Here is a 20964-nt window from a genome sequence, read left to right as displayed (position 1 = left end):
ATTATACACAGAGCATATACACAACAATTCTATCCACATTCAATGGATATGAGCAATTGCACGCTCTGATTGGCTACTCTACTACGAGGCTATCAGCTCATATACCATGAGTAGAGAAAAACAAACTGGCGGAGTGTGTTGCTGAACCAACCGAGGACAAAATAATAACTCTACTTGAAAACAACCCCCCCAAAAAAAAAAAATACAAAACAGCAACACAATATGGAATGAAAGTATTTGATGTTAAGAACGCATCTTTTTTTATTTTTCAAGAATTATTTTTATCGCATTTTTCACAACTTGCTACTGTCATTTCACTGGTTTATTTACATTCTAAGTGGAAATTATTTTGTTGGACATTTTGTATCAAGTTTTTATTTATCGAATTTACAAAAAATTTAAAAAATTGCTCTGTTTCTCAAAATCCAGTGAATGTGGATAGAATAAAACAATTATTCCACTCAATTTTGTCATACATGGCTTATAGCCAACTTGGTGCTATGTGTCTCAGTAGCTATCAGATAATGTATGACTCGATTTCATGGAACAACTGTTAATTATCAGGATGCCCTAAAGACTGTCCACTCCAACTATTACTCCTCCATCATAAATGGTGCTAAGTCTAGGCCAGGAACACTCTTCAGGACTGTTCACAAACTCTTCTAACCTCCTGTAATAGCATGTCCTTGTACAACTGAGCAGTGCCAGGCATTTTTACACTCTTTTTACACTCAAAATCAACCAAAAACAATCTTTCTCTGCTTTCAAATCTGAATTTCAGACCTTTCTCTTCAATAGACACTACTCTTCATCTTTTATTGCTTAATCTGCCCCCTCATGTAAAGCAACCTTGGGTTTGGGCAGCACAGTGGTGTAGTGGTTAGCACTGTCACCTCACAGCAAGGAGGTTCCGGGTTTGAGCCCAGTGGCCGACAGGGGCCTTTCTGTGTGGAGTTTGCATGTTCTCCCCGTGTCTGTGTGGGTTTCCTCCAGGTGCTCTGGTTTACCCCACAGTCCAAAGACATGCAGGTTAGGTTAACATGGGGCGGCCTTAGGCTGAGGTGCCCTTGAGCAAGGCACCTAACCCCCAACTGCTCCCTGGGTGCTGTTAGCATGTCTGCCCACCACTCTGGGTATGTGTATGTGCTCATTGCTCACTTGTGTGTGCATGTGTGTGTTCACTGCTTCAGATGGGTTAAATGAAGAGAGGAATTTCACTAGTGTACATGTGATGAATAAAGTTGTTGTTCTTCTTCTTGTGAAAGGCACTATATGAATGTAACATTATTATAATTCATCTCATCTCATAGCCGCTTTATCCTGTTCTACAGGGTCGCAGGCAAGCTGGAGCCTATCCCAGCTGACTACGGGCGAGAGGCGGGGTACACCCTGGACAAGTCACCAGGTCATCACAGGGCTGACACATAGACACAGACAACCATTCACACCTACGGTCAATTTAGAGTCACCAGTTAACCTAACCTGCATGTCTTTGGACTGTGGAGGAAACCGGAGCACCCAGAGGAAACCCACGCAGACACAGGGAGAACATGCAAACTCCGCACAGAAAGGCTCTTGTCGGCTTGAACCTGGACCTTCTTGCTGTGAGGCGACAGCGCTAACCACTACACCACCGTGCCGCCCTTATTGTTATTATGTTATTGCATGGTACAATTGCACTAGAAGAACTGCTTTCTGTCAAGTCACAACAAGGACCTCAGACAGACAGTACTTTCCTAAGTATGCTTGCTGTTCCCAAAATGGCTGATTTTTGAAGTGTGCGAAGATCATATTTCGCATCCATTTGATCTAGATAGCACAGTGGTGTAGTGGTGTAGTTCACTCTCCGGTCACAGACCGACGCTTGACCATGCCCCCGCTGCCACAATGTGTCTCCCTTAGGTGAAGTCCATGTAGCCTTGTGGATATCCTTGTGCTCAAACAGGGAACCGCCAACGACGTACTGGTGAAGAGCACAGAAGTCCAGAAGGAAGTATCCATTGTTGTTGGACACTGGAAGGTGAGAGTGTTTTCCGATAACATTTGGCCAGGCATCAGTGTCTTTCCCGACACGGGCATTGAAGTCCCCAAGAAGAATTCGAATGTCATTTCTGGGAATATCACGGTGAATTTTTTCTACAGTAGATCGAGATAGAATTTGTGCTTTTCTTCGTCATCAGAGACTTCGGTAGGAGCATATGCAAGGATGATCGTGAGATTCACTTGTCGATTGTAAAATCTTGCTGACATGATCCTGTCTGAGAAGGGCGTATATGAGATCAGGGACCTTCGGAGATCTTTGGAGATGAGGAAACCAACACCATATTCTTTCCTTCGAGTAGTCCCGGAGAAGATGAAAAGGGAACCATTATCGAGGATGTCTTCCCCAGAGAGTGGAATGTGTGTCTCCGTAATTCCCAAAATGTCGAGATGATATTGATCGAAGGCACGTTGGAGCTGGTACATCTTGCTAGAGTTGCTGACAAGGGAGGTGACATTCCATGTGGCAATCGAGAGAGGTCTTTTGGAGAGACAAATCCCTGGATGCATCTTGTTGTACTGCACGTCAGATGGAGTAATGTGGAAGGGTGGTCTCTTGCATGATCGTGGGATTGCAGGATTGGTGGATTGGATGGTTGGGTTGGGGGTGCTACTCTTAGCACCAGATGGTAGTTGTGAGCTCTGGGACATGGTGCTGGCAGCGTCCAAGTGGCTTTGACTGTCAGCGTTCATAATGGAATGATTGGAGGATCCTCCCAGTGTCACACTAACTAGATGAGTTGGTGATGATGTTGCACGAGTTTCGGTAGCTATGGCAGGTTTTCCGTGACAGGGGAGCTAGCCCAGTGCACAACCCTCTAGTATGGGGGAGGGGTTGACTGAACTTCGTCTGGCCTCTACCCTTCGACCAGTCTGGCATGGTTGAGCCTACCAGGGACAAGAGTCCCAGCCGGCATTGCTCTAGGGGTCACTGAGACACACAAACCTTACCACCACGTTAAGGTGTCAGCCACGGTAAGGGGTCCCTAGGGTGCATATAACTTCTACCCAGATTTGCTTCATGACAATTAGTATAATGAAGTTATGGACTAATTAAGCCTTAATGAGCAGTTCAACAAAAATTGCTTCTTCTCTGTCAATTCCTCGCCGTTTTGGATTCTTTCTGGCAAATAGGTTGGTATTTCTAGGGTGTATATAGTTTCTGTATATAGCTTGTATATTGTGTATATAGCTTGCAACATTTATTGCGCAAGGTGGCCCACTTTAGATCGTTCCTCCTGGACTAGACAGGGCCGGAGTGAGCTACGCCGTCATTGACGGTCTCGTTATTAATTAAAAATACAGCACAGTGTTTGGAGCTATTCTATTTTAGTCATCCTTCAATATATCCAAGAAATCCTGCACTGACACTTTTGAAAAATGGTGTAGGCTTCAGAGCAAAGGCAGTACTGTAATACCTGATGCTGCAAAATACAAATGGCTGACAGTCAGGCTGAGTCCCATGAGGCCCTATGCAGTTACATAAGCTCTCACTGTCACTCATAATTGCACTGTGTTATATAAAACTCTGAATGATGCTTGTTTATGGCCATGGACTCATGACCTCATGGCCTCATCTAATTAAACTAGTGGGTCCAAATCATGGCCTTTTGTTTTAATGAGATTCCTCGAAGTCTTTTTGCCAGACAATTGAAGTCTAATTTTAAAGCCGTCTGACTTACATAATGAGCAGCATGAGGTTTAAGCCACAATTCATAAACCTGAATGTAAATTAGTTATGAAATATTGTGATTTTCTTTTTTTTATTTCTTTGGCATTTTGTTTAATACTAATCCCTCTCTCCCATTGTCTTTAATCAGGGTGACTCAGATGGGCCATTCGTGTGTAAATCAGCTGACACTGGCTCGGAGGTGTACAGTGTGGTGAGCTTCGGTCCTCGTGGCTGGATTATGGATGAAAAGCCGTCCATGTTCACTTGGCTCTCAGCCTTCAACCATTGGATGGATAGAAGACCCCATCAAATGATACATCTACAACCCCAATTCCAAAAAAGTTGGGACAAAGTACAAATTCTAAATAAAAACGGAATGCAATAATTTACAAATCTCAAAAAGTGATATTGGATTCATAATAGAACATAGACAACATATCAAATGTCGAAAGTGAGACATTTTGAAATTTCATGCCAAATATCGGCTCATTTGAAATTTCATGACATGTCTACACATCTCAAAAAAGTTGGGACAGGGGCAATAAGAGGCTGGAAAAGTTAAAGGTACAAAAAAGGAACAGCTGGGGGACCAAATTGCAACTCATTAGGTCAATTGGCAATAGGTCATTAACATGACTGGGTATAAAAAGAGCATCTTGGAGTGGCAGCGGCTCTCAGAAGTAAAGATGGGAAGAGGATCACCAATCCCCCTAATTCTGCGCCGACAAATAGTGGAGCAATACCAGAAATGAGTTCGGCAGTGTAAAATTGCAAAGAGTTTGAACATATCATCATCTACAGTGCATAATATCATCAAAAGATTCAGAGAATCTGGAAGAATCTCTGTGCGTAAGGCTCAAGGCCGGAAAACCATACTGGGTGCCCGTGATCTTCAGGCCCTTAGATGGCACTGCATCACATACAGGCATGCTTCTGTATTGGAAATCACAAAATGGGCTCAGGAATATTTACAGAGAACATTATCTGTGAACACAATTCACCGTGCCATCCGCCGTTGCCAGCTAAAACTCTATAGTTCAAAGAAGAAGCCGTATCTAAACATGATCCAGAAGCGCAGATGTCTTCTCTGGGCCAAGGCTCATTTAAAATGGACTGTGGCAAAGTGGAAAACTGTTCTGTGGTCAGACGAATCAAAATGTGAAGTTCTTTATGGAAATCAGGGACGCAGTGTCATTCAGACTAAAGAGGAGAAGGACGACCCAAGTTGTTATCAGCGCTCAGTTCAGAAGCCTGCATCTCTGATGGTATGGGGTTGCATTAGTGTGTGTGGCATGGGCAGCTTACACATCTGGAAAGACACCATCAATGCTGAAAGGTATATCCAGGTTCTAGAGCAACATATGCTCCCATCCAGACGATGTCTCTTTCAGGGAAGACCTTGCATTTTCAAACATGACAATGCCAAACCACATACTGCATCAATTACAGCATCATGGCTGCGTAGAAGAAGGGTCCGGGTACTGAACTGGCCAGCCTGCAGTCCAGATCTTTCACCCATAGAAAACATTTGGCGCATCATAAAACGGAAGATACGACAAAAAAGACCTAAGACAGTTGAGCAACTAGAATCCTACATTGGACAAGAATGGGTTAACATTCCTATCCCTAAACTTGAGCAACTTGTCTCCTCAGTCCCCAGACGTTTACAGACTGTTGTAAAGAGAAAAGGGGATGTCTCACAGTGGTAAACATGGCCTTGTCCCAACTTTTTTGAGATGTGTTGTTGTCATGAAATTTAAAATCACCTAATTTTTCTCTTTAAATGATACATTTTCTCAGTTTAAACATTTGATATTTCATCTATGTTCTATTCTGAATAAAATATGGAATTTTGAAACTTCCACATCATTGTATTCCGTTTTTATTTACAATTTGTACTTTGTCCCAACTTTTTTTGAATCGGGGTTGTATGAAAATGCTGCAGGTCTGAGCAAGAAAATCTGAAATGAAGAAGTAGCCTTTATTTGTCACATGTACACTCGAGCATAGTGAAATTCCTCCTCCGTGTTTAGCCCATCTGAAGCAGTGAACACACACATGCACACACAAGTAAGCAATGAGCACACACCCACACATACCCAGAGCAGTGGGCAGCTATGCTACAGCGCTCAGGGAGAGGTTGTGGGTTATCAGCCATGATACGGAGGGAGGAGAAAGTGCTGTTCATTCACTCAAATCCCCTCACATTTTTCCAACCAGTCCTGGGAATTGAACCAGCAACCCTTTGGGCCCCAGGCTGCTTCTCTAACCTACAGGCCATAGCTGCCCCAAATAGACTATCCATGGCTTTTTCACCTTTAGTCTGCATCTCTCTTTTTTTTTTTTGCGTTTTCTTTACCACGAGCTCTTATTGGTGGAACCAAGAACCAACTAGAAACAAAAAGAAAGGTTATTGTTATTACAATCTCAGTACGGTGGTTTATTTAGTCACTAAATTCACGATGCTGAATTTAACAAGTGAGTGAATGTAGGAAGGAGATATATCATATAATAATCTCCATACTGTTTAACAGTTATTCCACAAAATTGAGTCGTACATGAGCTGATAGCTGAGTTGGCTATAAGCCATGTACAATGAAATTGAGTGGAATAACTGTTTTATTCTATCCACATTCACTGGATTTTGAGAAACAGAGCATTTTTATTTTTATTTTTTGCAAACTCGATAAATAAAAACGTTACACAATAAGTCCAACAAAATCATTTCCGCTTAGAATGTAAACAAACCGGCGAAATGACAGTAACCATTTGTGAAGAATGTGATAATATCAGGTACGCGAGGGAAGCGGATGTAAATGCAGTTTAATAGAAGAGAATATATATACACATATACACAAACATGTAAAACACACACAAGCAAACAGTCCAAATCGGCAGGCTAGATCAAAACGTGAAAACAGGCAAAAAGGTCAGGCGAGGCGCAAACAGGATATCAGAGGCAAACCTAGAATGGTGATGAAAAACAGGCACAAGAATTGAGAAACAAAACACAGGTAGAAAGGCACGGTGATGCATACTTGCGTATCGTAATACTTTGCGATGAATGAGCATCAGCACAGTCCTTAAGTAGGTGCACACATAGTTCCTTAATTGAGTTCAGGTGCGCCTTGTTCGTGGTGCATGCCCTGGAGTCCACTCGGCACGCATGCAGCCCGAGGCACGCCTTCAGGTGCACGCGCCAGAGCGCACAGGACTGACAGATAATAATAATTCTTGAAAAATAAAAAAGATGCGTTCTTAACATCAAATACTTTCATTGCATATTTTGTTGCTTTTTTTTGCATTATTGGGGGTTTTGTTTTTGAGTAGAGTTTTTATTTCGTCCTCAGTTGGTTCAGCAACACACTCTGCCATTTTGTTTTTCTCTACTCACGGTGTTTTCTTTCCCTCCCCCCCAACCCAAATCTGTCCCTCTGAGTTACATGGAGTCAACAGGAAATCTTTTGGTGGAGAGGGTAGAGACCTCGACTGGCTATCGTAGCCTGCAGGGAATCGGCCGTCAGACATTCTGTCGCATGTCCCAGACCCGGTGAAATGTAACTGAATTGTCTTGGCCAGCCCTAAGGGTCCCATCTGCATCTCATCATTGCTGAGGAGTGTGCTCCCATCACCCAATCAAGCATCCAGCCAGAGCAGGTCATGATATATTTTACCATATTAACATGCCATTGTTGTGTGTTATGCCTGATGTAAAGACTCTGGTCTCTGCGAGCCTACCACACAGATTTAATACTTGTCATTTTTAGGGCATACCTAACAACGTGTTTTCTTTCTCTCTCTCTTCCCCCCCCCCCCCCCCCCCCCATCTGTCCCTCTGAGTTACATGTTGATCCTGGGATTGAGATGCTGGCCTTTTCTGCCCCTCGGACCTGCTTGATCCATCCTGGTGCCCTGTGTCTGGTCGGAGTTTTATCGCACCGCTCCTGTGAAGGACGGCCCCATGAGGACAGTTGAGGGTTATACCTGTTAAAACTGTTAATATTATAGTCAGGCTGTCTGTTGTTGCCCAAATGAGGATGGGTTCCCTTTTGAGTCTGGTTCCTCTCGAGGTTTCTTCCTCATGTCGTCTGAGGGAGTTTTTCCTTGCCACCGTCGCCACAGGCTTGCTCATTGGGGATAGATTAGGGATAAAATTAGCTCATGTTTTAAGTCGTTCAAATTCTGTAAAGCTGCTTTGCGACAATGTTTATTGTTAAAAGCGCTATACAAATAAACTTGATTTGATTTGATTTTGATTTGATATGAGCTGATAGCCTCGTAGTAGAGTAGCCAATCAGAGCATGCGATTGCTCATATCCATTGAATGTGGATAGAATTGTTGTGTATATGCTCTGTGTATAATTGTGAGTGGACAGTAAGGCCAGTTTTCTTATAAAGGAGCTTAGGATGTCGAATATTGACCTTCATTACTCCAAGCTCAGGGTGAATCAAGGACAGGAGTGGGAGGCTGGGATTTTTAAAGGGGCAAGATCATTGCGCAATTCAGAGATAGTGTCATTATAAAGTGAAAGCATACTGTCAAGGGAGGAGAGATGATGTAGGTCAGAGAGAGATGCATACATGTCAACCTTTGGTCAATCAAACCTGTATAACCAACCTCCAAAATCCGTATTTCCCTTATAAAATCCGTATAAGATGCAAATTAAAATAATTTACCTAAAATTTGAATGATAATTAACAGTGATATATCCCAGTTACTTTTTATTCAATATTAATAACAATAAACCTTCAGAATGAATACAAAGCTCCAATGTTTGACAAAAACACAAAGTGTTATCAGCGTAGCTACGAAGGAAATACTTCGTTGTTTGGAGACAGGTTTCACCGAGCGGCTATTATGCACGAGACTTCATATTAGCCACAAAGTCAGGAAAATCTGTTCGTAAAACTACGTTATAATGACCAAATACAATGAAAAGTATTTTTCCAGTCTCACCTGTGAAAGATAATCCCATGTGATCTCGTTTGGACGGTAAACCTGTTGGTACAGTTAAACGCAGCACATGAATGAGACATCTTTATTCTCGGCTACTGTCTAGACGCTATACCAGAGACGGTTGAAGAATCTCCACTTTGCCACATCCAATATGGCGGCGAGGATGATGTATGATTCTACGCAGAAGGCGGCATCTATGTTTATATGTCTATGACTTCCCGGTTGGCGGGATTCTCGCAATGCAGTGTGCGCATGATCAAAAGTGGAACGAAGTCTTGCTACCACAAGATAACACGCGATTTCATAAGACTCTTTACTGGCTGTCTGTGGAGTACAGTACGGTCTGTAAATGTTATGCGCTCTTTTATCATCGTGGGAATTGATTATAGCTCTAAATAAATATTGAAGTTTTTTTGAAGAATCCGTATAACTTTATTTATACGCCCGTATACTACGTTTATTGAATCAAATCTGTATAAAATACGGACATTCTGTATAGGTTGACATGTATGGAGATGAGGACCGAAGGGAAGCAGCAAACAGATTGGAACTGACAGACCTAATATTATGATAGGAGACAGATTTTCTCCAAAGGAGGAGGAGTAGAAGTGTGAAAGCTGCATTCAATAAGCTTATGATTACATATACCAGAAACTGAACCAGTAGAAAAGAGCAAATCAAGAACATGACCATGAGTGAGAGTTGGAAGGTCATCATGCTGTATCTAGTTAAAGCACTCTAATACTGAGATGAGCTCAGAGGTATAAGAGCAGTTCATGTCAGCATGGATGTTAAAGTCACCAAACACATCACATTTATGGCAGGGCAAAGAGATGAGATCATTGTGAGGAATTTGTTAAATTCGCACAGGAAGCTAGCAGCAGCTTTTGGAGGATGATGACCTAACACCAGCAGCAGAACGGAAGAAACAACCTTCATGGGAATATATTCAAAATGTGTAACATCAAATAATGAGAGTTCTTTGACTTTCAGTCGTATACTGAAAAAAAATATATATATCCATCCATCCATTATCTGTAGCCACTTATCCTGTCCTACAGGGTCGCAGGCAAGCTGGAGCCTGTCCCAGCTGACTATGGGTGAGAGGCAGGGTACACCCTGGACAAGTCGCCAGGTCATCACAGGGCTAACACATAGACCTGCGTGCCCTTGGACTGTGGGGGAAACCGGAGCACCCGGACAGCATGCAAACTCCACACAGAAAGGCTCTCGCCTGCCGCTGGGCTCGAACCCAGGACCTTCTTGCTGTGAGGCGACAGTGCTAACCACTACACCACCGTGCCACTATATATATAAAAAACCTGGCGACTTGTCCAGGGTGTACCCCACCTCTTGCCCATAGTCAGCTGGGATAGGCTCCAGCTTGCCTGAGACCCTGTAGAACAGGATAAAGTGGCTACAGATAATGAGATGAGATGAGATAAATACATGTGTGGGTAAATTAAGAAAAACAAGTCTTTATTATTGTCATGCTCCTCCTTTGCATTTAACCCCCTTAAGATTGTGGTAACACAATTGTTAAAAAATAAAAATCTGTTGATTATCTGTTAATTATCTTCACACTAAGTTAATTAATAGTATGCATAACTATTGTCTTTGTATTTAGTTCCGGCTACAATAGGATCAAAATTTATTCTACTAATGTCAAATTTAGCGAGTAAATTTTTCTTTCATAGGAAAAATTATTTGTTAGCGTGTAAGGATCTAATCCCATTGAGTGGTTTCTATATCCACTTCTTTTGAGTGTACTTCTTGATTTTAATAACTTGCTTGTTTTCTGAACACAAACATGGCACTAAGTTCTTGTGTTAATGGACCAGACTCCACTTTTGGATCATTAATCCCTTTTGACTGAGAATGACCTACATGTATGGTTTTACGTTGGCTTCTGGCACATCCATATAGTTTTAAATACAATACCTACAATTAAAAACAGTTTGTTTTTATTGCATTTATTTAATTCTCGGGCTCCCATCTGTAACAAGGAGTAATGCTGCATCCCATTAAAACACTTTACAGTAGATTATTAGATTCTAATAAAACGGATGAGGCAAAATAATTGGTGATCTTTTTTAATGGGCCCTGACTCATTACAAGCATAAATAGGTGGGCCTTAAAGTAGAAAAGGTTGAGAACTGCTATACTAGAGGATTAATCAGATTCAAACCAAATTTTGTCAGTATGATGTCAATCCAGGATGTTGAACTGCAAATGATTTATTTTTTAATATTTTAAATGATGTTCCCATAACAATGCAATTAATTAACATGTTGTACCACATAAACCTTAACCGCTGATCCAATACTGACCGTAATGTAAAATAAGTTAGGAATAAAACATAACAAGGGATGCTGTTATAGGGAAAATTGAACAACAAGGTGGTATGATGTGGGCCTGTGTGATGTGAAGTGTTTCACTCTCCTTATACTACAGCATAAGGAGACAATTAAGGACAATACTATTGTACTGATAAAAGATTGACACAGCATAATATTTATCCGTTTAACCTTGTTGAACGTCTGTGAAACAAGCTAGTTCCTGTTATCACATAGATTATGGTAAATAAGTCCTGAAGACTTTACTCACTCACTTCTTCCAGCTTGTCCCACTTACGTGTGTAGGGTTGCTGCCATGTGGACCCTATTGATCCACATGTCATATTAATTGGAGCATAGTTTTATGCCAGGGCGGCACGGTGGTGTAGTGGTTAGCACTGTCACCTCACAGCAAGAAGGTCTGGGTTTGAGCCCCGTGGCCGGCGAGGGCCTTTCTGTGCGGAGTTTGCATGTTCTCCCCGTGTCCGCATGGGTTTCCTCCGGGTGCTCCGGTTTCCCCCACAGTCCAAAGACATGCAGGTTAGGTTAACTGGTGACTCTAAATTGAGTGTGAATGGTTGTCTGTGTCTATGTGTCAGCCCTGTGATGACCTGGCGACTTGTCCAGGGTGTACCCCGCCTTTCACCTGTAGTCAGCTGGGATAGGCTCCAGCTTGCCTGCAGCCCTGTAGAACAGAATAAAGCGGCTACAGATAATGAGATGAGATGAGTTTTACGCCAGATGCCCTTCTTGCCACATCCTATTTCTGGGCTTGGGAAACAACCATTCACACTTATGGACAATTTAAAGTAGCCAATTAACCTAACTGCATGTCTTTGGATTGTGGGGGAAACCAGAGCACCCAGAGGAAACTCATGCACAGGTGACACCATGGCCTAATGGTTAGAGAAGCAGCTTTGGGACCAAAAGGTTGCTGGTTCTATTCCCTGGACTTCAGGAATGGCTGAAGTGCCCTTGAGCAAGGCACCTAACCCCCAACTGCTCCCTGTATGTTGTACATCAGGGATCAATCCAGACTGATGCAACACATGCACATGCTTACCTGGCCTAATCACCTGTATTCTCATGATGCTTTGTATAGTGTGACCTGAGACAAAGAATCTATAGTAGGTCAAACCAAGAAAATGCTCCAGAAAGAGGTGGGTGGTAAAAGAGAGCAACTGGACTTGCTTGAAGATTCTTGAAGATGTTTCACCTCTCATCCGAAAGGCTTCTTCAGTTCTGTCTGACTACCTTTCGGATGAGAGGTGAAACGTCTTCAAGAATCTTCAAGCAAGTCCAGTTGCTCTCTTTTACCACCCACAGTTTACTATGACCTGGATGACTGAGAATCTTCACAGACATGTTTCCAGAAAGAGGTCATTCTACCACTAGCTTGATCAACAACAGCAGAACAATCAGTGACAATGACGATGAAAACAAGGGAAACTTGGAACATTTTTCATCAAGAAAGACGAGAAATTATAAGCTATATAGCAGTTTATAATATCAGTATTATGAATGCCTAGCCAATAATTATATGTATGTACATGTGTCTCTTGATCATGTTGATGACAAAGTTTCAAACTTACGAAAAGAAGACTTACCCAGGTCAAGCGTCCTTGCCTGAGTAAGCAGGCTGATTTATCTCCATGGACATACATACTTAGAAGAATGTACATTCTTCGATGGACGTATGATGCGTTGCTCCATTAACGTACTGTACCTAGATCAACTTTACTGAAATTGCAGAAGTTCTGCAAATGTGCATCTGTCAGATTCTTGGGCTGGATCCATCCCTGTACGTCGGTCTGGATAAACCATCTGCTAAATGCCATTAATGTGATGTAACATGCAAACTCCACACAGAAAGGCCCCCACTGGGCTTAGACCCAGAACCTTCTTGCTGAGAGGTGACAGTGCTAACCATTGCACCACCCTCCTGAAGACTTTACTACTGATTGTATTTTTAAAAATAAAGTGCTGACACTGGAGACTCCTTCCATAAATCTCCCCATAGAAAACAGTTATATGATTTTAAATCTATTTATGCATAGTGCCCCTGTGTAAGACCTTATTATAGTATATCAGAACAAGCACATTAATATAAACCTGTGATTTAGCTTGCAGGTGGAGCTACTTTCAGATTTGCTGTTTTAGAGAATTAATCAACACCTTCTGACCAATCAGAATCAAGAATTCAACAGAACTGTTGTACAACCCAATAAAAAGTACAGTTAGTTAGTAAAAAAGTTCAATCAGACAGCACAGTGGTGTAGTGGGTCGCACTGTCGACTCACAGTAAGAAGGTTCTGGATTCCAACCCCATGGTTGACAGGGGCCTTTCTTTGTGGAGTCTGCATGTTCTCCCCATGTGGGTTTCCTCTGCGTGCTCCGGTTTCCCCCACAGTCCAAAGACATACAGATTGGGTAAAATACCCAGCCACTGGGTTTGTACAAACCAGTGCATACTTAGTGCTGGTCCCAAGCCTGGATAGATTGGGGAGGGTTGCGTCAGGAAGGGCATCCGGTGTAAAACCTATGCCAAAACAAAGGCCGAGTGTGAGATTAGCATGAGCTACCCTGGTTATTAACCTTCTGAAAATAAAGTCAATAATTATTATTAGCTTAAAACAAACATCTCAACTTGAACCTACTATAAATACATTTTTAATAACACATGGAAAATTGCTGTAAAATAATTTTAGAATTTGCTGGTTTGGTACTCCAAATAAATATAAAAAGCTGTCCCTTTTTAGTGGCTCCAACAGATAAACATCATGCTATATATTGCCCAAAATGTTACTATAGTTAATTATATTCATAATGTCAATCTATACTGCAGTTACAGTATATAAATAGGTTCAGGGAGTACGTGAACCCCACCACTACGAATTGTGAATAGAGGAAACGAATAAAGGCACACTTTCCATCTGCAGCACTTCACCCCTAGGCAAAGACATACTCAAAGATTCAGCCTGCTGGTCACATGACTCATCTAGCCAGCCAATTGGAGTCCAGGGCTCAGATTTCAGTTCAAGAGGAGGCTCTAATCCGTGTTGAGGTTTTTAGAGAAGGAGGCTGACCTGAGGGACTCCCCTCTGTCTCTGACTCAATCCAGACTTTGTTGGACTTCCTGGACTCCAAATGGACGACGGATGGACTGAATTCATAGTTCTTGGCTTTGGGCTTGGTTCTGGAATGTTTCTAGGACCTGCGTGAGGAGGAGGAGAAGGAGGAGGAGGTGGATTTAGGGAATTCATCCCTCTTTCTTTAAAGCCACCACCTAGAAGGAGTGAGAGAATGGGGGCAGGAGCACTCACCATCTGTGTAAGTATGAAAAACGACCAGGCCGGGGCTCCTTTTAAGGCAGAGAGACAGACCATTAAAGACTGAGGCAGACCAAGAGAGGATTTTGGGGCAAAAGTTGAGAAAGACGTGATGGTTTTCTTAAGAGGAAAAAGCTGAGAAAGCGCAGCAGAGCCTCTCACACAGTGTGTTGCATCTCTGTGTGTGTGTGTGTGTGTAAATGTATTTGTCTATGTGGACTTTTCTTGGCTGTCATCCTAGACATGGCTTTAGGCAAAGACAAGTTGCGCACTGTGGTCAGTTTTTCCTCATGGCGTCTGCTTAAAAACTTTTCTTGCATCCACCAGGACACACCAGCTTCTGCTGCCTTAATTTATCAGAGAGAGGAAGAAACTTTATTCAGAAGACCTACGTCATACAACACGATTTTCAGTGGGGCTCTGGAAAAATTGAAAAAAAAATTTTTTATGTATATATAATTAAAAAACTACACTTAAAAACAGTTAGTAAGTCATTCTAATAAATAATATGATAAACAAAAATATGATAATGACAAAAAAATAACAATGCCGATAAAATAAATAATAAGAAAGAAAAGAGAGAACAAAGCCTAATTATCAACAACAATCCCAGTTAAAGCTGGATTTTTTTTTAAATCTAAAGACTACGCGTTTCCCTTTCTCTCCTGGTAGTTTGAAGTGAACCAGAACGTTCTGTAGATGTGAGAGAAAAGGCCATGCAGATCTCTAAAACATGCAATCCAAACATCCAGTCATTGTGTGTTCAAGGAAAAAGAGTGTAAGGAAGTTTGGTAGTAAAGCTGTCCTGTAGTAGATGATTCCATTATGGAGGCATGAGCATGTTCTCTTTCGTGCAGCTGTTGCTGGTGATCTTCTGAGCTCCACCATACACAGCAGCAGTTGCTTCTCGGAATGAAAAAAAGAAAGCGCATGCTGAGACTTGCTGCCATTCATACAGAGCAGGGAACTGTGGGTACTGGCTCCATGTGCACAGAATCCCAGATAAAACAAAGCCTTATATTCAGATAATCAGAGCAAAGGCTGAAGATTGGGAATAAATCCAGCATTTTAGACAGAATCAAATGCAAGCACAGAGTTGAGCGGTCAAGAGTCAGCTCTTGGGTGCGACTATAGTGCTTTGGTATTTCTTGGGATCGAATTCACCACCATCTGGTCACTTGTTCAAATAATACTTCATCTGAAACTGAAACGTATGACTGAAAGTGAATAGCTCTTGAGGTTGTGTTTTGTCCCAAACTGCACACTATTCACTTTAAAGTGCAGTGGTTTTGATTTTTTTTTTAGACTTTTTGAAATCCCATAATGCACTGCAATAGGTTACAGCCCAAATGCTTGTCAAAGTGAGGTCCATGGCTGCATTCATTATTGATTAATTAACAATTATTCACCAAAATCAAAGTGAATATCGGTGAATAATAACCTTGGCTTTGTCTCAGTTACCAATATTCACTGAGCCTGAGGTGGATAATTGTTTTAGTATAAATACACAGGTGATTTCACCTATGGGCGGCACGGTGGTGTAGTGGTTAGCGCTGTCTCCTCACAGCAAGAAGGTCCGGGTTCGAGCCCCGTGGCCGGCGAGGGCCTTTCTGTGCGGAGTTTGCATGTTGTCCGCGTGTCCGCGTGGGTTTCCTCCGGGTGCTCCGGTTTCCCCCACAGTCCAAAGACATGCAGGTTAGGTTAACTGGTGACTCTAAATTGACCATAGGTGTGAATGTGAGTGTGAATGGTTGTCTGTGTCTATGTGTCAGCCCTGTGATGACCTGGCAACTTGTCCAGGGTGTACCCCACCTTTCGCCCGTAGTCAGCTGGGATAGGCTCCAGCTTGCCTGCGACCCTGTAGAACAGGATCAAGCGGCAAGAGATAATGAGATGAGAGATGAGATTTCACCTATATGGTGATAAACTGATTGGCTGCCATTTTGCCAAGTCGCTCGAAGTGATTATTGAGAAATAATCCACATTTCTCGACCAATCAGTGCGCAATTTCTTATAATCACCTCTTTATTTATACTAATTTCCAATAACAACATAGATTCATGTTTTCTTCCTCTTATACCATAATTATAGCAAATTTTCATTTACTATAGAATGACATTCTTTTCTTTTTTTATCCATTTATAGTTACTTTTAGGGGTGGCACGGTGGTGTAGTGGTTAGCACTGTCGCCTCACAGCAAGAAGGTCCTGGGTTCGAGCCCAGTGGTTGACGAGGGCCTTTCTGTGTGGAGTTTGCATGTTCTCCCCGTGTCCGCGTGGGTTTCCTCCGGGTGCTCCAGTTTCCCCTACAGTCCAAAGACATGCAGGTTAGGTTAACTGGTGACTCTAAATTGACCGTAGGTGTGAATGTGAGTGTGAATGGTTGTCTGTGTCTATGTGTCAGCCCTGTGATGACCTGGCGACTTGTCCAGGGTGTTCCCCACCTCTTGCCCATAGTCAGCTGGGATAGGCTCCAGCTTGCCTGTGACCCTGTAGAACAGGATAAAGCAGCTACAGATAATGGATGGACGGATCGTTACTTTTAAAGTTGTCAAGTTTATTTGTATCACGCTTTTAACAATAAACATTGTCGCAAAGCAGCTTTACAGAATTGTCCATGAAACAAAGTGGTTCCTGTTATCACTTTGTCACTTAGCTTAAAGCAGCTATAAGAAGCTCATTCCCTCACCAACCTCTCTTTTTGTGTGTCTTTTGAAGTTAATAAGTCAAAAGGAAGTTATATAACCAAGAAGGATTCTAATGGGGAAGCCATGGCCAAATGGTTAGCGAAGCAGCTTTGGGACCAAAAGGTTGCTGGTTTGATTCACTGGACCAGCATGAATGGCTGAAGTGCCCTTGAGCAAGGCACCTAGCCCCCAACTGCTCCCCAGGCTGCTCTGGGTATGTTGTATGTCACTCTGGATAAGAGTGTCTGCTAAATGCCATTAATATAACAAAATGTAAAAAAGCTTCACCACTGAGAAACAAAGCCCTCCATCCTAAAAAACATTTTAATTCATTGAAGAATGGCATGCACCTTTTTATCCATTTATAATTACATTATGTTTCATGTCATAATCAAGTCCAATTCTGTGGTCATTTGGAGCATCGCTTGTGCACATCCTCAGAAATTAATTCCACATTTCCATCTTGTGCAACACCCAAAATAAATAATGAAGGAAATGTAGCACCATGTCATACTCTATATGGAAATGATTAAACAAGCTAGCTTTGTATCACAGGGCACATACTTATTCACTATTCTAAACCATTATTGTGTATTAACACCAACTTATTAGTGTTTGAATTTTAAAAGACCTTTCATGCCGCCTTCAAACCTACCTAAAGGTATGTTTTGTGTACCTGCCCTCTGGATTTTCTAGATTATTCAGTACTTTTGAATGCAAGGTCAGAGCTTTTGATTTGAGATGCAGTTCATTACAACAATCACGATGGATGACGAGGGACAGTTTAAAAGAACGACAGACAGTGCTGTCGTGTATGCAAAGTTGTGCATCAACTGGAATATTTATTTTGTATTTAAGGACATTTAACAGTTATTCCACAACATCGAGTCATACATAATCTCGCGCCTTGTCGGCTATAAGCCATACACGACGAGATTGAGTGAAATAACTGTTTTATTATATCCACATTCACTGGATTTTGAGAAACAGAGCATTTTTATTTTTTGCAAATTTGATAAATAAAAACTTTGTACAAAACATCTGACAAAATCATTTCCACTTGGAATGTAAACAAATCGGCGAAATGACAGGAGCAATTTCTGAAAAATGCTATAATAATAATTCTTGAAAAATAAAAAAAAGATATGTTCTTACCGTCAATGACTTTCATTCCATATTTTGTTGCATTTTTGTATTTTTTTCCCCTTCTTCTTCTTCTTCAGGGTTTTTTCCCCTTTTACTTCTTCAGGGGACTATATTATTTTAGCTATTTCTGTTTCTTTTAAATACCTGATAATTTATTTATTTATTTATTTATTTATTTATTGGGGGGGGGGGGGGGGGGGTTTGAGTAGGATTTTTATTTCTTCCTCAGTTGGTTCAAATGCTCCGCCATTTTGTTTTTCTCTACTCATGGTATCTCAGCTGATAGCCTAGTAGTAGAGTAGCCAATCAAAGCATGCGATTGCTCATATCTAGTGAATGTGGATAGAATACGTAAATATATGTTATTTACCAGCTGGGAGGTCCGTATGGTGAAATACCGTGACCGAGGTCTTGAAAGTACTGAGCGAGGCCCTCTGGGCTGAGGTCAGTATTTAAGGTCGAGGTCACGGTATTTCACCATACGGACCGACCTTAAGCTGGTAAATAATATATTTATATTTTCTTTATCAAATTCTAACAGAAAATGAGAGTGCCCAAAAGGGAAAACCGAGCCGAGCCGCCATTTTGAATCCTCATTCACGGCTGTAATGCAAATTGCTTCCTCCTTGGTATACAAGTGCACTTCCATGGCAGGAAAAAAACTACATTTTGCCACCTATGTAGTCCCCTATTTATAAAAAATTGAGTCATTCAGGATTCAGCCATGTTTTTGCTCGGCGTTAGCAACAGTTAGAGGTTTTTAGCTTTCTCCTGAAATGTTTTCTTTTATTTCTTCTTCCTCAGGGTAGTAAAACTCGCTTTCGCTGTGAACACTGTCGTTATCGCTATCCATGCTGTAAAATTAATGCTATTCTCCTGAGAAATGCGAAAGTAAATGTTGACAAAAAATTGCTACTATGTTTGTTGTTGTTGTGAACGAGCGAGTCGCCAGAGGTCCGTAACGAGGGTCCGTAACTGGGGTCCGTACCATAGGATACGGACCTGCTCGCCAGCCAATCAGAGCGCAGGATTTGATGGAAACCGGACCTCAAAAAAAATAATATCAGATATTAATCCAAACTGTTATAGGTGTTATATTTATAAGTTAGTCAGGTTTTTCAACACTAGGCTTAATTAACAGGTTATGGACTTAATCTAAAGCTCAGTTAAAAAAAAAAATCAACCTGAAAATAATGGCAATTTGAATAATTCTAGGAAAAGTGATATTTTAATGTGACAGAAAATATTTTAACTAAAAAAAATAGCAAAAACTTCCAACTCAGAGCTTGTAAATAAATATTCCAATAAGTTTATTTTCAAGTAGTTTATTAGAGGGGTTCATTGAATTTTTTTTATACACTGAAAAGCATTCTTGGCTGCAAAAGGTTTGGGAAGCCGTGCCTTAGTGTGTACAGAATACCCATAATGCACTTTGCTGTTTGTGGGGAATATGATAAAGGCATGGTGGTAGCAGTGGTCATCTGTCAGAGTCAGCTCAGTCTGAGAGATCAGGCATGTCAGGAGCAGCTGGTGGAGGAGGTTTGAGTTTTCACAGCAGGTGGGGGAAGAACAGGAGAGCAATCGACACTTCTGTCAGAAACAATGCAGAAAGTGTCATTAGTAATTTAAGAGCATTGTCAAGGAAATGCCCAGTGAGTGGATGGTTTCCTAGATGTGACTAAACAATGGTAAAGCCAGTTATGGATTTATGAGAACACTGCTATGGTGAATAGAAAAATCACCTCAGTGTGTGCATATAAATCTAGTGTTTAATGTTATTTGTATTGTTATATAATATTGTATCTCTCTCCTTTAGCTTCTCATCTCATCTCATTATCTCTAGCCGCTTTATCCTGTTCTACAAGGTCGCAGGCAAGCTGGAGCCTATCCCAGCTGACTACGGGCGAAAGGCGGGGTACACCCTGGACAAGTCGCCAGGTCATCACAGGGCTGACACATAGACACAGACAACCATTCACACTCACATTCACACCTACGCTCAATTTAGAGTCACCAGTTAACCTAACCTGCATGTCTTTGGACTGTGGGAGAAACCGGAGCACCCGGAGGAAACCCACGCGGACACGGGGAGAACATGCAAACTCCACACAGAAAGGCCCTCGCCGGCCACGGGGCTCGAACCTGGACCTTCTTGCTGTGAGGCAACAGCGCTAACCACTACACCACCGTGCCGCCCTCTGCTTTAGCTTTTTGACAGAAATTCCTGTTGTGTCTTGGGAATCCGTACTATGCTCAGTTAACCCTGACTGCTATACTCTGATGGAAAGGTTCATGATCACATCATTGCTAGCTCTAGTGGTGTAGTGCTTACCTTAACTTCTTAAACTTCCAGGATCGGTGAGGATCATTTATAGACGGTGATGAATAAATAACAGGGGTGGATCCAGGAAAGAGGGGAGGGCATCAACCCAGTAAGGCCAAGGATCTGGGGGCTGCCAGAGGCCCCCGGAAGCTCTGCAGTTTTTAAAAGCCCGGAAATGCATTTTGAGCTGTCAGAGACATGTTGTAAATGAAACCTCATAAAGAAAATTACCGTATCAAAAATATATTTTAAAAGTAGGAACTTTCAAAACCATTTTATTAGTCACTGAAAATGATATTGTCAGAGTTGCAGGTATATGCGTAGAACATAATTACAACTGATATTTATGGTAATAGGGCGGCACGGTGGTGTAGTGGTTAGCGCTGTCGCCTCACAGCAAGAAGGTCCGGGTTCGAGCCCCGTGGCCAGCGAGGGCCTTTCTGTGTGGAGTTTGCATGTTCTCCGCATGGGTTTC

The 20964-nt window shown here is 41.9% G+C and overlaps 2 protein-coding genes across 6 annotated transcripts in view; both read left to right on the top strand.

Annotated features, from left to right (window-relative positions):
- Positions 1-4044, top strand: part of zgc:154142 (uncharacterized protein LOC555481 homolog) — a gene marked incomplete at its 3' end in the record, with an annotated part of 96487 nt that extends 92443 nt beyond the window's left edge. The window contains 2 exon segments of the mRNA XM_060925023.1: positions 3861-3995; positions 3997-4044. Coding sequence (XP_060781006.1) covers positions 3861-3995; positions 3997-4044 — 183 coding nt within the window.
- Positions 4045-14104: 10060 nt separating this feature from the next.
- The window catches only part of fam13a (family with sequence similarity 13 member A), a 281599-nt gene continuing 274739 nt past the window's right edge, over positions 14105-20964 (top strand). For 2 of the 5 annotated variants that reach the window (XM_060926497.1, XM_060926494.1), the window contains exon 1: positions 14110-14335. In XM_060926497.1, coding sequence (XP_060782480.1) covers positions 14309-14335 — 27 coding nt within the window. In that variant the 5' untranslated portion in view covers positions 14110-14308. Of the gene's footprint in view, positions 14336-20964 lie in introns of all 5 variants that reach the window. The other 3 variants (XM_060926498.1, XM_060926493.1, XM_060926495.1) reach the window with 3 other exon arrangements.

This window comes from Neoarius graeffei, chromosome 7 (assembly GCF_027579695.1).
Source record: "Neoarius graeffei isolate fNeoGra1 chromosome 7, fNeoGra1.pri, whole genome shotgun sequence".
In the NCBI taxonomy this organism is placed as follows: Eukaryota; Metazoa; Chordata; class Actinopteri; order Siluriformes; family Ariidae; genus Neoarius; species Neoarius graeffei.
The sequence above is the reverse complement of the archived record's forward strand: the minus strand, read 5'-3'. Positions and strand labels throughout refer to the sequence as shown.